At 33.5% G+C, this 12,905-nt stretch overlaps 1 protein-coding gene across 3 annotated transcripts in view; it reads left to right on the forward strand.

Annotated features, from left to right (window-relative positions):
- Positions 1-12,332, forward strand: part of PDE6H (phosphodiesterase 6H) — a 53,241-nt gene extending 40,909 nt beyond the window's left edge. The window contains exons 3-4 of one of the 3 annotated variants that reach the window (XM_082352609.1): positions 2,512-2,642; positions 5,906-12,332. In XM_082352609.1, coding sequence (XP_082208735.1) covers positions 2,512-2,642; positions 5,906-5,966 — 192 coding nt within the window. In that variant the 3' untranslated portion in view covers positions 5,967-12,332. Of the gene's footprint in view, positions 1-2,511; positions 4,824-5,905 lie in introns of those variants that run through there. The other 2 variants (XM_082352610.1, XM_082352611.1) reach the window with 2 other exon arrangements.
- Positions 12,333-12,905: the final 573 nt, after the last annotated feature.

The following is a 12,905-nucleotide window of genomic DNA, read 5'->3' on the forward strand; positions in this document are numbered from 1 at the left end:
ATTTGATTGGGAGGTGGTGACTCAGGAAAAGCCAGCTGGAGAGTGGGAAATTGAGAAAGGGTAGGGAAGTCAGTCAATAAAGGGTGCATAATCAAACTAGTTACTGCTGTTTGTGACTGGAGCTTAATTCTCCCAGGATGTTGAAAATGTACTTCATAGTTTGCCCATCCAAAGGGCGAGGGTTAAGAAATGTTGCAGAGGTGGGTGTAAAGGAGGAACACTGATTCCCCAGCACTTCTAGCCAGATTTACGCAGGCTCTCACCTGCAGAGAAAGTCCTCAGAAAGTTGAAAATTGGCTGGTTTCCACTCCAATGATAACATCAAAAGTGGTGTGGGTGGGGACAGACAGCATCTACATCGTATTACCTCCAACAAAGGTCAAGAGTGGAAGAGAAAGACTGGAAGAGTAGACATAGAAAATTCTCATTCTTGGATAGAGAAGGATACTATCATTGACTGAGTTTTCTCAGTATCAGAGGTAATATCAGAAGACCACTTTTTAAAATTTTTAAAGAACCTCCCTCCTGCCTCTTCCTTAACCCCTGGCAACCACTAATCTCTTCTCCATTTCTATAGTTTTGTCATTTTAAGAGTGCTATACAAATGTAATCATATAGTATGAATCTTCCGGAATTCGATTTTTTTAAATCAGCATAATTCTCTGGAAATTCATGTTGTTGCACATATTGAGAGTTTATTCCTTTTTATTGTGAAGTATAATCTATGGTACGGATGTAACACACTTTAACTATTCAGATGTTGAAAGACATTTGGGATTTTGCTAGTTTCTTACTATCATGAATAAAGCAGCTAGGACCATTTCTGTATAGGTTTATGTGTGAGCATAAGTTTTCATTTCTCTTGGATAAATGCCCAGGAGTGCAACTGTTAAGCTATATAATAGTTGCACGCTATTTTTTTTTTTTACTTAATTGCCAAACTGTTTTTCAAAGTGGCTTTTACATTTTACATCCACATCAGCAATGTATGAGTGTGGGATTACAGAGAGAATTGCAGTTGCAGTTTCTTTTCATCCTCACCAGCGTTGCATGTTGTCATTATTTTGTATTTTTAGCCATTTTGATAGGTATGTAGTGATTCTAATTGTGATTTTTATTTTCATTTCACTAATTATTTATCATGTGGAACATATTTTCATGTGCTTCTAAATATAAAGCCTTGGTTGGATATGTGATTTACAAATATTTTCTCTGAGTCTGTAATTTGTCTTTTAACAGGATATTTTGCAGATCAAAGTTCTTGATTTTGATTAGATTCAATTTATTACTTTCTCCTCTTATGCATCGGGCTTTTAGTGTCAAGTCTGAGGACACTTTGGGTAGTCCTAAGTCCCAAATATTTTATCCTATGTTCTTTTCTAGGCATTTTATAATTTTACATTTAAGTCCATGACCCATTTCTGTATAAGTTAAATTTTGTGTAAGTTAATTTTGTATAAGGTGTGAGATGTAGGTTAAGGTTCATTTTTTGCCAATGAATACTCAGCTGTTCCAGCACCATTTATTGAAAAAGTAATCCTTTCTCCAATGAATTGAATTGCTTTTGCTTATTTGTCAAAAATCAACTGGACATGTTAATGTGGGTCAATTTCAGGGTTCTCTATCTATTTCATTGATCTTTGTGTCTTTCCCTCTGTCAATAATATACTTTCTTGTTTATTTCAACTATATACTAAGCCTGAACATTGGGAAGAGGGATTCCTCCCACTTCATTTTTAATTTTCAAAATTATTTTGAGAAATAAAAGTCTAGAGTCTTTCCCCTTCTGTATAAATTTTAGAGTAAGTTTGTCAATGTCTACATAAAACTTTCTGAGATTTTGATAGGAATTTTGATAAGCATATACATAAATTTAGGGAGAATTGATATTTATTATGTGGAGTTTTCAAATCCATGAACATGGCATGCTCTCTCCAAGTATTTAAATTTTCTTTGATTTTTTTCCTCAGCATTTTCTCATTTTCACATACAGCTCCCATACATGTTTTGCTACATTTATATCTATTTCATTTTCTTTTGGGCAATTGTAAGTGATATGCATATTTTATTTCAGTTTCTACTTTTTCGTTGTCAAAATCATTGTCAATATTTTTGTGTGCTGATCATTAATCCTGTGACCCTACTAAAAGGTTCTAGGTGGTTTTGTTTTGTAGATTCCTTGGAATTTTCTATCTCTACATGATGCCATTTGCAAACAGAGGTTGTTTGATTTCTTTTTTTTCCAATTTGTGTGCCTTTTGTTTTTTTTTTCATGCCTTATAATTGTGACAGAGAAGCACAAACCTGACTCCATATTGAATCTGTTTCTTTAACTCTGTTGCCTGTGCTTAGTCATGCTGGCTCTGCACCTTTTTAAAAGAATGTTGCCTGTAGACTGATATGTACATGATAGCCCATTTTCAAGGCTCTGACCTTTAGAGGTATAATACTTTTCTATTCATATAGAGATAAAAAGTTGCAAAACAGAAAATAAAAATTGTCTTGTTGCAGGTTTATAGGAACATTGTGACCAGACCTACTTGGACAGCTGCAAAAACAAAGGATTCCTGCACCAAGAAGTCTGTAACACCAGCCACACCCCCATCACCTTTTAGTATAAAGAAGCCTGAATTCCAACTCAGGTAAGATGGTTCTTTGGGACACTAGAAGGACACCTTCTTGGTTTGCTGGCTTTCCAAATAAAGTCACTATTCCTTGCCCCCAAAACTCATCTCTCAATTTATTGGCCTGTCATGCTGAGAGCACTATGAGCTTGGACTCAGTAACACTATTGCCGTGACTAATCCTTCCAGTTCTATGTTAAATAGAAGTGAGAGATCCTTGCTTTGTTTCTGATCTTAGAGGGAAAGCATTCTACCTTTCATCATTAAATATTATGTTAGCTGTAGATAACTTATTGATGTTCTTTATGAGGTTGGAAAAGTCGCCCTCAATTCCTAGCATACAGAGAGTTTTTATACTGAATGGAAGTTGAATTTTTTTTGGTGTTAATTGATATGATCATATGATTTTTCCTCTTTAGCTGGTTGTTATGGTGAATTAGATTGATTAAATTTTGAAGATTAAACCAGCTTACATATGTGGAATAAATGCTACTTGGTCATGATGGATTATTCCTTTTATACTATGTTTGATTAGATTTGCTAAAATTTTGTTGAATTCCCAGAATTCAACATCTGGGAGTTTCAGATATGTGGATCTTATGACAAACAGATTTTATCTTTTCTGCCAGGCTTGGTCTGTCTTATTTGTGTGAAGAAAATGTGATTTTAGGAGTACAAGAAAGGGTTCCACCATACATGTTCTCATGCTTGTTGGTGACTAAAAAATTTTAAGAGGGGACAAATTCTACAATCGAAAATAAACAGCTTGAAGTGCAAAACACCCATGGGAAAATACATCAGCAGATTTTAACCTTGGGGAAAGTAGTGATACAGACACCTCTAATTTTGCCCACTGTGAACAGCAACATGTACAAATGTTGGGCATTTACCATTCCTCCTTGGTATCCATTATCCCTGCATTTCCCATCCCCACTCTTTATTAACACACCACATCAAAACTCTGAGACCAATCTTCACAATGTTTAAAATCTTGTGTTTTTTGTTTTTGTTTGTTTGTTTCTTTTTTTTTTTTTAACATGGATGTGTAACATAAATAACGCCTATAGATCTGAGTTGTTCTCCTAGAAGTGAGATATCTGGGGGAGGAGACTCAAGCCCAATCTGTTTTTCCCTGCCAACAGTTTAAAAACCACTCTCCTAACCCATGTTTCCCTGAAAAATAATGTAGGACAATTGCTTGAGGGGAGAGGAAATACTCAAGTAAGTCACTTTCTTTTTTGTTGAAATGATGTAGTTCCAAAAGTCTGGATGTGAGAGGCTAATCAAAGTCACTGCTACTTTCACTCTCTCTAGTTACCTTTAGAACCAAACCAAAACAGAAGGTTATGCAGGACTAGAAAAGGAGAATGTCTCTGCAGAAATCATGTTGATATCACTGTAATTAAAAATATGCTCCAAATCCAAGTTTTGACTACAAACAGGAAGTTTTCTTTGTGAGCCTCAAGACTCTCTTTCCCTCTGATGCTGTCCTTCTGTATCAGTGTGACTCCAATGACTCTCCTGTCACCACAAACAATGTTTTTGGAGGGGAGATTTTGAGCAATTCTTGGAGCTAAAGCTTTAGTAATTGTCACTATATAAACATATGTAATACATGTAATACAAAACCTAGAAGTGACACTACCAAAATAGAAGTTGTGGTAGGGTAGTGAGGTTACAGGATTTTATTCACCCATGAATTTTGAAAATAATGTTCAAATCTAGAGTTTGGTGCTTAGTGTATTTTATACCTTATTGCTTTGATAGGAGAAAAAGATGTAACTGGGATTTCAGTTGGCCCAATTTACCCTCTTCCAGAGAGAAGGAAACACAAGACTTTATGGAAGTGTGGTCTTCTGCTCACCTCCTCACATTTCTTCCCCACCAGGGAGCAATGAGGGAGTGAATTTTCATGACTGCAAAAGACAAAGAAGGAAACGACCGCTCTGGCATAGTGGGAAAATTACTGTATTTTGAGGCAGGATGCTTATGTTCAATCCCTGATCCTGGAATTACTAACAATGTAATTTTGAACAAATCACTTTATATCTCTAGCTACAATTTGTCTTCTATAAAACAGAATGTTTACCTCTAAAGGGTACCTTGTTAATTTCTTCAGAGGTGCATCTACATCTCTCATGTTAGAGGAGAGTCATTTCCTAAATGCAGATAAATAGCTGTTCACGCTTGATGGAATTAATCTCTGTGCATTAGTGATGAAAACATTTTATGCATTGGTTCCTGAATTTGCCCAAGCATTGGAAGTTTTAAAAGCTGAGATTTAAATCCATCCCAGACTAAGTGAATCAGAATTTCCATGGGCAAGATCCAAGGCTCATATTTTCAAAAGCTCTTCACAGTGATTTTGATGATGGGTCGGATTTGGGGAGACCAGGGCTTTTCAAACTTTAAGGTGCATGTGATTCACTCAGAGCTCTTGTTTATATGGAGATTTTAATACATGGACCTGGGGTGGGGACTGAGACTCCGCATTTCTGAGACCCCCAAGATTCAGCTCTCAGGGGACGCAGATGCTGTAGATGGGAACAGGAACACCACTCTTTAGGTAGCAAGGGGTTAGATCTCCCTTTGGGTCTTCCTCTCTTTGGAAGGGCAGGTCACATACTGTCAAGGAGGTTCTTTCTAGGAAAAGAGAAACATGACTTCAGCCCAGAGACCCTTTTCGTTATGAGTATTTCAAATGGTAAAGGAACCATAAATTATTTCTGGCAGGACTAAAATATAAATGCTGGAATGTGTAATTAAAATGTCAACTTTGAGAAGACATTAAAAGAAAAAAGGCAGTTGATCAAATATCATTCCTTGTTTTTATGAGATATTCTGGAAGATAGAGGCAGGAGTCATGGTTTGTTCTGCAAGTTCATAGATAGGGAAACTTGATTATTATAACAATTTAGAATCAGACAAAGTTCCAGGTAATAAAATTCCATTTTTATTGGAAGATTTCCTCAACAATAGATACTTACTGGGAAATTCCATGTTTAATCATTTAAATTCAGACTTCTCATAAATACTGAAATGGGGTCAGGAAACATTTTTAAAAATCCAAACAAACTTTTAATGTTTTAAATTAAGTAAACATAAAAAGCAATCTCACTTGATCAGTTTATCAGGATCCAAGATCTCATCTTCAACTTTGTATGTTCAAGACACTGGATTATAAAAGTTAACCATAATATCAACATTAACTTACACTAAAAATAAAGCTGTTTGGTATAACAATTGTTTCCTTCTTCTAATCAATATATATTTTCCTATAGGCAAATTGATGATGATGTTATCTGGAGGCATGGTTTCAGAATGAAGGAATTAATTATATGATCTAAATACTTAATATCATCAAATTCTGATAATTTGCTGCTTCGATCTCCATACCAGAGTTGACTTTACAATAGGTAAACGCACACCTCAGCCCATATGAATGGATACTGTCCTCAGTTGGGACTCTGGCTATAATCCACCAAAATGGTGCATACATGCTGAATACCAGCCCCACTGTGCAAGGTGCGTGGGACTTCTGAGCCCATCAGGATACTCTAATCTTGAGACGGTGAATGATAAAGTCAGTGTTTCTTACTTTATGCTTTTATTCCTGATCATCACAATCTCTCTTCCTAGTCACCCACTGAATACTACTTTTCTCTTCCTTTGGGAGAATAGAAGAAAATTGATCATACTCTTCAGTTTATGGCTAATTATGGCCATGTTTATTTTGTGATATTTATTATTTTCCTTTACCAGCCCCCATGCCCAATTCCATTTTCTTAACCCCTTAGTAGGTACCCACTTTGTATTTGTCATATAAGTCTTTCCAATCTGCCTTCCATAACGTGCTTTACTCTTTGAAAAATATAAGGTGTGATTTTCTTTCAGTTTAATGCATATAAATTTAATGCTGTAAAATAAACGTTATAATTGCATTTGCTTTCTTACCATTTTCACACAACATTTGTGTTTTGATGACGATCAATGTTACGAAGTCTAGTTCATGGCTTCTGTCTGCTGCAATAATAATTCCACTCTATGTATTAATATATATCGTTACTTAGCCATTCCACTGGTGAGACCATGTTAGACCATGTCCACCTCTGTTACCACGAGCACTACTCAGTGCATATCTTGATGCACTCAACATTTTTTTTTTAAACATTTAGTTCAAAGCTTTTTTTTTTTTAAAGAAACAGATGTTCTTTTTTTTTTTTAATTTTTATTTATTTATTTATTTATTTATTTATTTATTTATTTATGGCTGTGTTGGGTCGTCGTTTCTGTGCGAGGGCTTTCTCTAGTTGCGGCAAGCGGGGGCCTCTCTTCATCGCGGTGCGCGGGCCTCTCACTGTCGCGGCCTCTCTTGTTGCGGAGCACACGCTCCAGACGCGCAGGCTCAGTAATTGTGGCTCACGGCCCTAGTCGCTCCGCTTCATGTGGGATCTTCCCAGACCAGGGCTCGAACCCGTGACCCCTGCATTGGCAGGCAGATTCTCAACCACTGCGCCACCAGGGAAGCCCCAACACTGAACATTTTGATTGAGTTTTTGGTGTATATGTCCAAGAGTAAAATCGCTGAATTAAAAGGTATAAGGACCTTACATTTTCTATTGTGTTTCCAATATTTTCCTTGCTTATTTCAAGAGTTCCTTGTATATTCTCAATATTAACTCTTGTCAGTTATAAAAATTACAAATACTTTCCCCAGTCTGTCTTCTATCCATTTACTTTAAGATGTCCTTTATTTAAGAGAAGTTTCAATTTTTGATGTAATCTAATGTATATATTTAATTTTCCTCTTATGTCTTGTACTTTTAGGATGTTACTTAAGACATTTTACACTTGTAAAGTCACAAAGATATTCTCTTGTTTCTTCCTCTTTACTATTTTACATTTAGATTTTTACCTAAATTTTATTTTAGTGCATGGTGTGAGGTAGATATCCAAATTTATTTTTCTCCACATAAAGACCAATTATACTAACAGCATTTACAAAATCACTTCATTCTCTCCCATATATCATATATTAAGTTAAAAGTCTACAAAAGACATTTATGAATTCTGTACTTGTTATCTGTTCTTGTTCTAGTGGCACACTATTTTAATTATTTGGCTTTGTAATATTGCTTGCATGCAAACATATTTGCTTGTCTTTTTCCAAAATATATTAGTTATGCAGGGATTTTTATTCATTAGTATCAATTTTTGAATTAATTTGTTAAATTCCTTCTTTTCAAAACTTCCTGAGATTTTAATGTAATTTCATGGAATGAATAAGTCATAAGTTATTTTAGAAGAGAACTGCTGTTAACACATACACACACATGCACACACACAATCTTTCATATCCTCTAATAAAATATTAAATTTTTCTCCATAAAGGTCTTATGCTCTCTTTGCTAGGTTAATTCCTAGGAACTTCATAAATGTTGTGGAATATTATTTTTTAATTGTTGATTATTGCTGGAATAGAGTAGAGGAACAGAATTGAATCTTGTATGTGACTCTTTTATTAAGTAAAAAAAATAATTTCTTATGTTCAGTAGTTTATATAGTAATTCTCTTGGGATTTCATTAATAAATAATATCTACTTGTCATTATAGCTTTATTTATGTTTTATTTCATTTACAAGACCTACAATACTTTGTTGAGGAGTCACTGTAATGGCAAAAATTCTTACCAGGTTCCTAAACTTATATAAAGTTTGTCTAAAGTTTTTATATTACAGATGTTTGGAAGAAAGCCATAAGGCTAAGAAAGTTCTATTCATAATTTTCTAATAATTCTTATTATTAATAGATTTTTAACATTGTAACAGGCTTTTCTTCCTCTATTTGATATTTTTCTCTTTCATTCTGGTAACATGGTGAATTACTTTGACAGATTTTCGGATGTTTAACCTCTTTGTATTATTGAGTTATACCCTATATTACTACGCATTAAAAAGAAAAGAAACATTGAGGTATATGGAGATTGATTCTAGTAATACCTTTTTTTCCCTGTTAGTTTGAAAATGGTTACAATAAGATATTAAACTTAAAAAAGTTAAATAATAACCTGTTCAATAATAGGGACTTAATATTTTATTTAGGAGTTTTACATCTATGTGATTTTTCTTTAAATAAGTTAATATCATCAGTCACTCTCTTTTATGGCAGGACCGTTCATTCTCTGAAAGGTAATTTAAAAAATTTAATCTCAAATATATTATAGCTTTATTTTTTAAGGCTTAGAGGGAAATCTTATTTCTCTGATCTCAACCCATTGTCACTTCACATATGCTCTCAAAACTCTATTAAAAGCATACTACATGGAGAATGCGTCCCCTTTTTTTTTGCCTCTTTATGGCAGAAGCTGTGAGATTTGGAGCCCTAAGATAAATAAAGCAAGGTAGCTTTTTAAAAATCTTTTAAATTCTTGTTTTATAAACCAGACAGATACCCTAGCTTCTGGTAATGGCAGAATAGCTTAGTCAAGTTAGTTCCTCTAAGATATAAATTGTAAAGTGTGGACAATACATAAAAACAACTATCTGAGGGCATTGGAAAGTGACCAAATACAGGCTAAAGGGAATGTACCCTTGAAAGATGGAAAATGCAACAGGTTAAGATTTGGAAATTTACAGCTTTTTGCTTGAGCACATTTCCCACAAAACTTGGAGTAGGAGACAGCCATAGCCCATTGAAAATATATGAATTAAACCTTCCACTCAAAAAGTTAGAAAAAGAATATAAAAATTAACTTTACAAAAAGCAGAAGGAAATAATAAAGATAAATGCAAAAACTAATAAATTAGAAAACAAAAACTAAATAACTAATAAAGAAAATATCAAACATATTTTTGAAATTATCAACAAAATGGAAACCACTTTTCTAGTTTAGTTAAAAAGGCAAGCTCTGATGGACAAATACATGATAAAAAGTTGGGGAGTGCATAGCAAGACTAAAGAATTTTAAAATATCATATGACTACTTTATACATCTTTGGAAAAAAATTGTGAACCTAAATGAAGTAAATAAGTCTTTAGGAAAATACAATTTATTACAAATGACTGCAGTTGAGATAAGGCAGCAGATTCAAGAAGATCAATCTCCATAGAAGTAATAGAGAAACTTGTCTAATAGCTTCCCTGCACAAGAGCACTTGTTTAGATGATTTCACAGGGAAATTCCACTATACATTTAAAGAGCCAGATAAGCTCAATGCTGATTAGGCTATTCCAGTACATTAAAGAAAACCTTTCCAAATTCTTTTATGATGTAAATATAACATTAGTACCAATATCAGACAAAAACTTCATTCAAAAGAATGACCAATTATGATAAATACTGATGCAATATTATAAAACCATAAAGCACACAGAATTCAATATACGTTACCTTTGTATTCAATAAATTTATTTCAGCAATGCAAGGATGGTTTAATATTATGGGTTCCATTAATCTAAATTGTATATTGATACATCTAAGGAGAAAAATTATGTGGTCATTGCCATAGACTCTGAAAATGCATTTCACAAAAATCAATGCCTACTCCCAATTAAAATAAAAAATGTAAGAATAAAACAATATAACATGTACACTCCAATGGCAACATTTTATTTAGCAGGAGTGCCTGAAACACCAGACATATGTCTCCCAAAGTCAGAAACAAGACAAAATTTCCTAAATCATTGATAATATTTAACATAGTACCGGAAGCATTACTAATAAAAGCAGACTGTTAAAAGTTATTAAAGACCTAAGAGTTGAAAAAGGAAAGGTAAAACTGTCTACAGATAATGTGATTGTATATCGAAAAAAATGCAAATAATAGAAAACCTTCTACAAAACTAAGATTCCTTAATAAAGTAGAAGAATACAAAATCAATAAGTCTATATCTATCTATATAGGCTTATACTTACAAACAGTAACTAGTTAGAAGATATAATGGAATAAAAAATCATTTATAATCATAATAAGAAATATAAAATGTGTAATCTGTTTATGAAGTTTTAAAACATTCCTGAAAAACATAAAAATTGACTTAAATGGAAAGAGATGCTAAGAACATTTAATATCATAAAGATGCCAACTCTTTCTAATTTATATATTTAATAATAGTTCTAATAACCATACCAAAAAGTTTTTTTCTTGAACCATATAAATTGATTCAAAAGTTCATATGGAAGAGTAAATAAGCAAGAATAACCAGAAAAAATTTTAAATAGAAAAAATTGAGGGAGATTAGTTCAACCTTACTCATGGTAAGAGAAAGGAAAATTAAAACCACACTGAGATACTGTTTCTCGCCATCAGTTTCACAGCATATTCTGTTGGTGTGCTTTGGGAAGACAGGTCTTCTCATACTTTGCTAGCAAGAATGCAAAATGGTATAACCCTTATGTAGGAGAGTTTGCTGCAGTTTGTAAAATTCCCACTAAATTTCCTCCTTTGATTTAGCAATCTCACTTTTGGAAATCTATCATAAACATAAATTTTCAAAAATGAAAAATGATATATGCACAAGGTTACTCATTATGGCATTATTTGTAATAGCAAAGACTAAAGAAAAAACTCGCATGGTTATCAATAGGCAATTGGTTGAACAATTAGAGTACAATCACACAATGGAATACTATGCAGTTTTTTAAAGGATTAAAGGTTTTAGAAGACTGTGTACAATGAAGTACAGTCATCTCCAGAAAATATGGTAAAGTGAAAGAGTAAAGTGCAGAAGAGTGTATATAGAGTGCTCGCTTTTGTATAAAAAAGGGAAGTGGGAAAATATATGTATTTACAAAAAGAAACACTGGAGGGAAATTTAGTGTTGATGTAAGAATTCTTTGAATATACCTCATTGAGTTTTTGGTTTTTTTTTAACATCTTTATTGGAGTATAATTGCTTTACAATGGTGTGTTAGTTTCTGCTGTCCTCATTGAGTTTTGAGTTTGGAATCATGTAAATATTTTACATAATCAAAAATTAAGTAATGAAGAAAAATAAGTCTTTGGTATTGCTGATATTTGAAAACAATAGAAACAAATGAATGTTACTGTATACTAAGTTGGTGGAAAAATGTTACAGAGAAAAGGTTTATTCTACCTGATCTTAGAACACAGTGCTGTGACTGTATATAACGTAAGGACTAAAAGCTGCAAAAAAACCTTGAACTTCATTATTTATTTATTTTTTAGTTTATTCTAGATCATGAGTGTATAGTTAATCTCATTAACAATTAATGACCTTTTGAATTTAGGGTACCTTATGTATATATTAAGTACTGAATTTACTTTTCAAAATGGATTACTTTTTTTTTTCTAATTAATTTATTTTTGGCTGCGTTGGGTCTTCGTTGCTGCACTCGAGCTTTCTCTAGTTGTGGTGAGCGAGGCTACTCTTCCTTGCAGTGCGCGGGCTTCTCATTGCGGTGGCTTCTCTTGTTGCAGAGCACAGTTCTAGGCGCATGGGCTACAGTAATTGTGACAAGTGGGCTCAGTAGTTTTGGCTCACGGGCTTAGTTGCTCCTTGGCATGTGCGATCTTCCCGGACAGGGGCTCGAACCCATGTCCCCTGCATTGGCAGGTGGATTCTTAACCGGGGAAGCCCTTGAACTTCATTTAGAAGCTTAATTTTAGTTAAAAAAAAACTGTATTATTAATTTGAAAGTATTATATGTTTACTGTGTAATAAAGCATAGAACTATGTTAATATTGTTAGGAAATATTTGGATATTATTTAGAATAAGAGATACAAATATAAAATCAAGGAGGTTAATATTAAATTTGAATGGTAAATATCAGTGAAATTCATATTTTTTCTTTATAAACATGTATTTCTCGACTCTGCTTGACAAAAAGACCTAAAAACAATGAAAAATCAGGAACAATGAACATACATAATGCCCAGATTGTGGTTTCTAATTAATATTTCCCACTACAAGGGTCAGGGTTCTTTAGAAAAATGACTAATTCCAGCTCTGGGACAGTAAATGTACAAAATAAATCTGTATATCTTAAGCCAGAATGCAAGAAAACTATCAAATCTTAATGACGTTGTATCAAAAAGACATAGAAGCCAGGTTGAAGGGGCTTCTACTGGCCAAAATAAGACCATTTTAGCACTGCCTCCACCCCTAGTAACTGCACCTGATTAAAACATATTGAATATGTAAATGCCATGAATTTGTGTGATATGAACCATGAAGACAAAGATACCAATGGGGAAAAAAAGGCACAACAGAAAACTCTTCAGCCACTATTGGTTGCTAACAACTCTTAATAGTGAAAA

The sequence above is a fragment of the Balaenoptera borealis genome, assembly GCF_965194805.1.
Source record: "Balaenoptera borealis genome assembly, chromosome: 13".
NCBI lineage: Eukaryota > Metazoa > Chordata > Mammalia > Artiodactyla > Balaenopteridae > Balaenoptera > Balaenoptera borealis.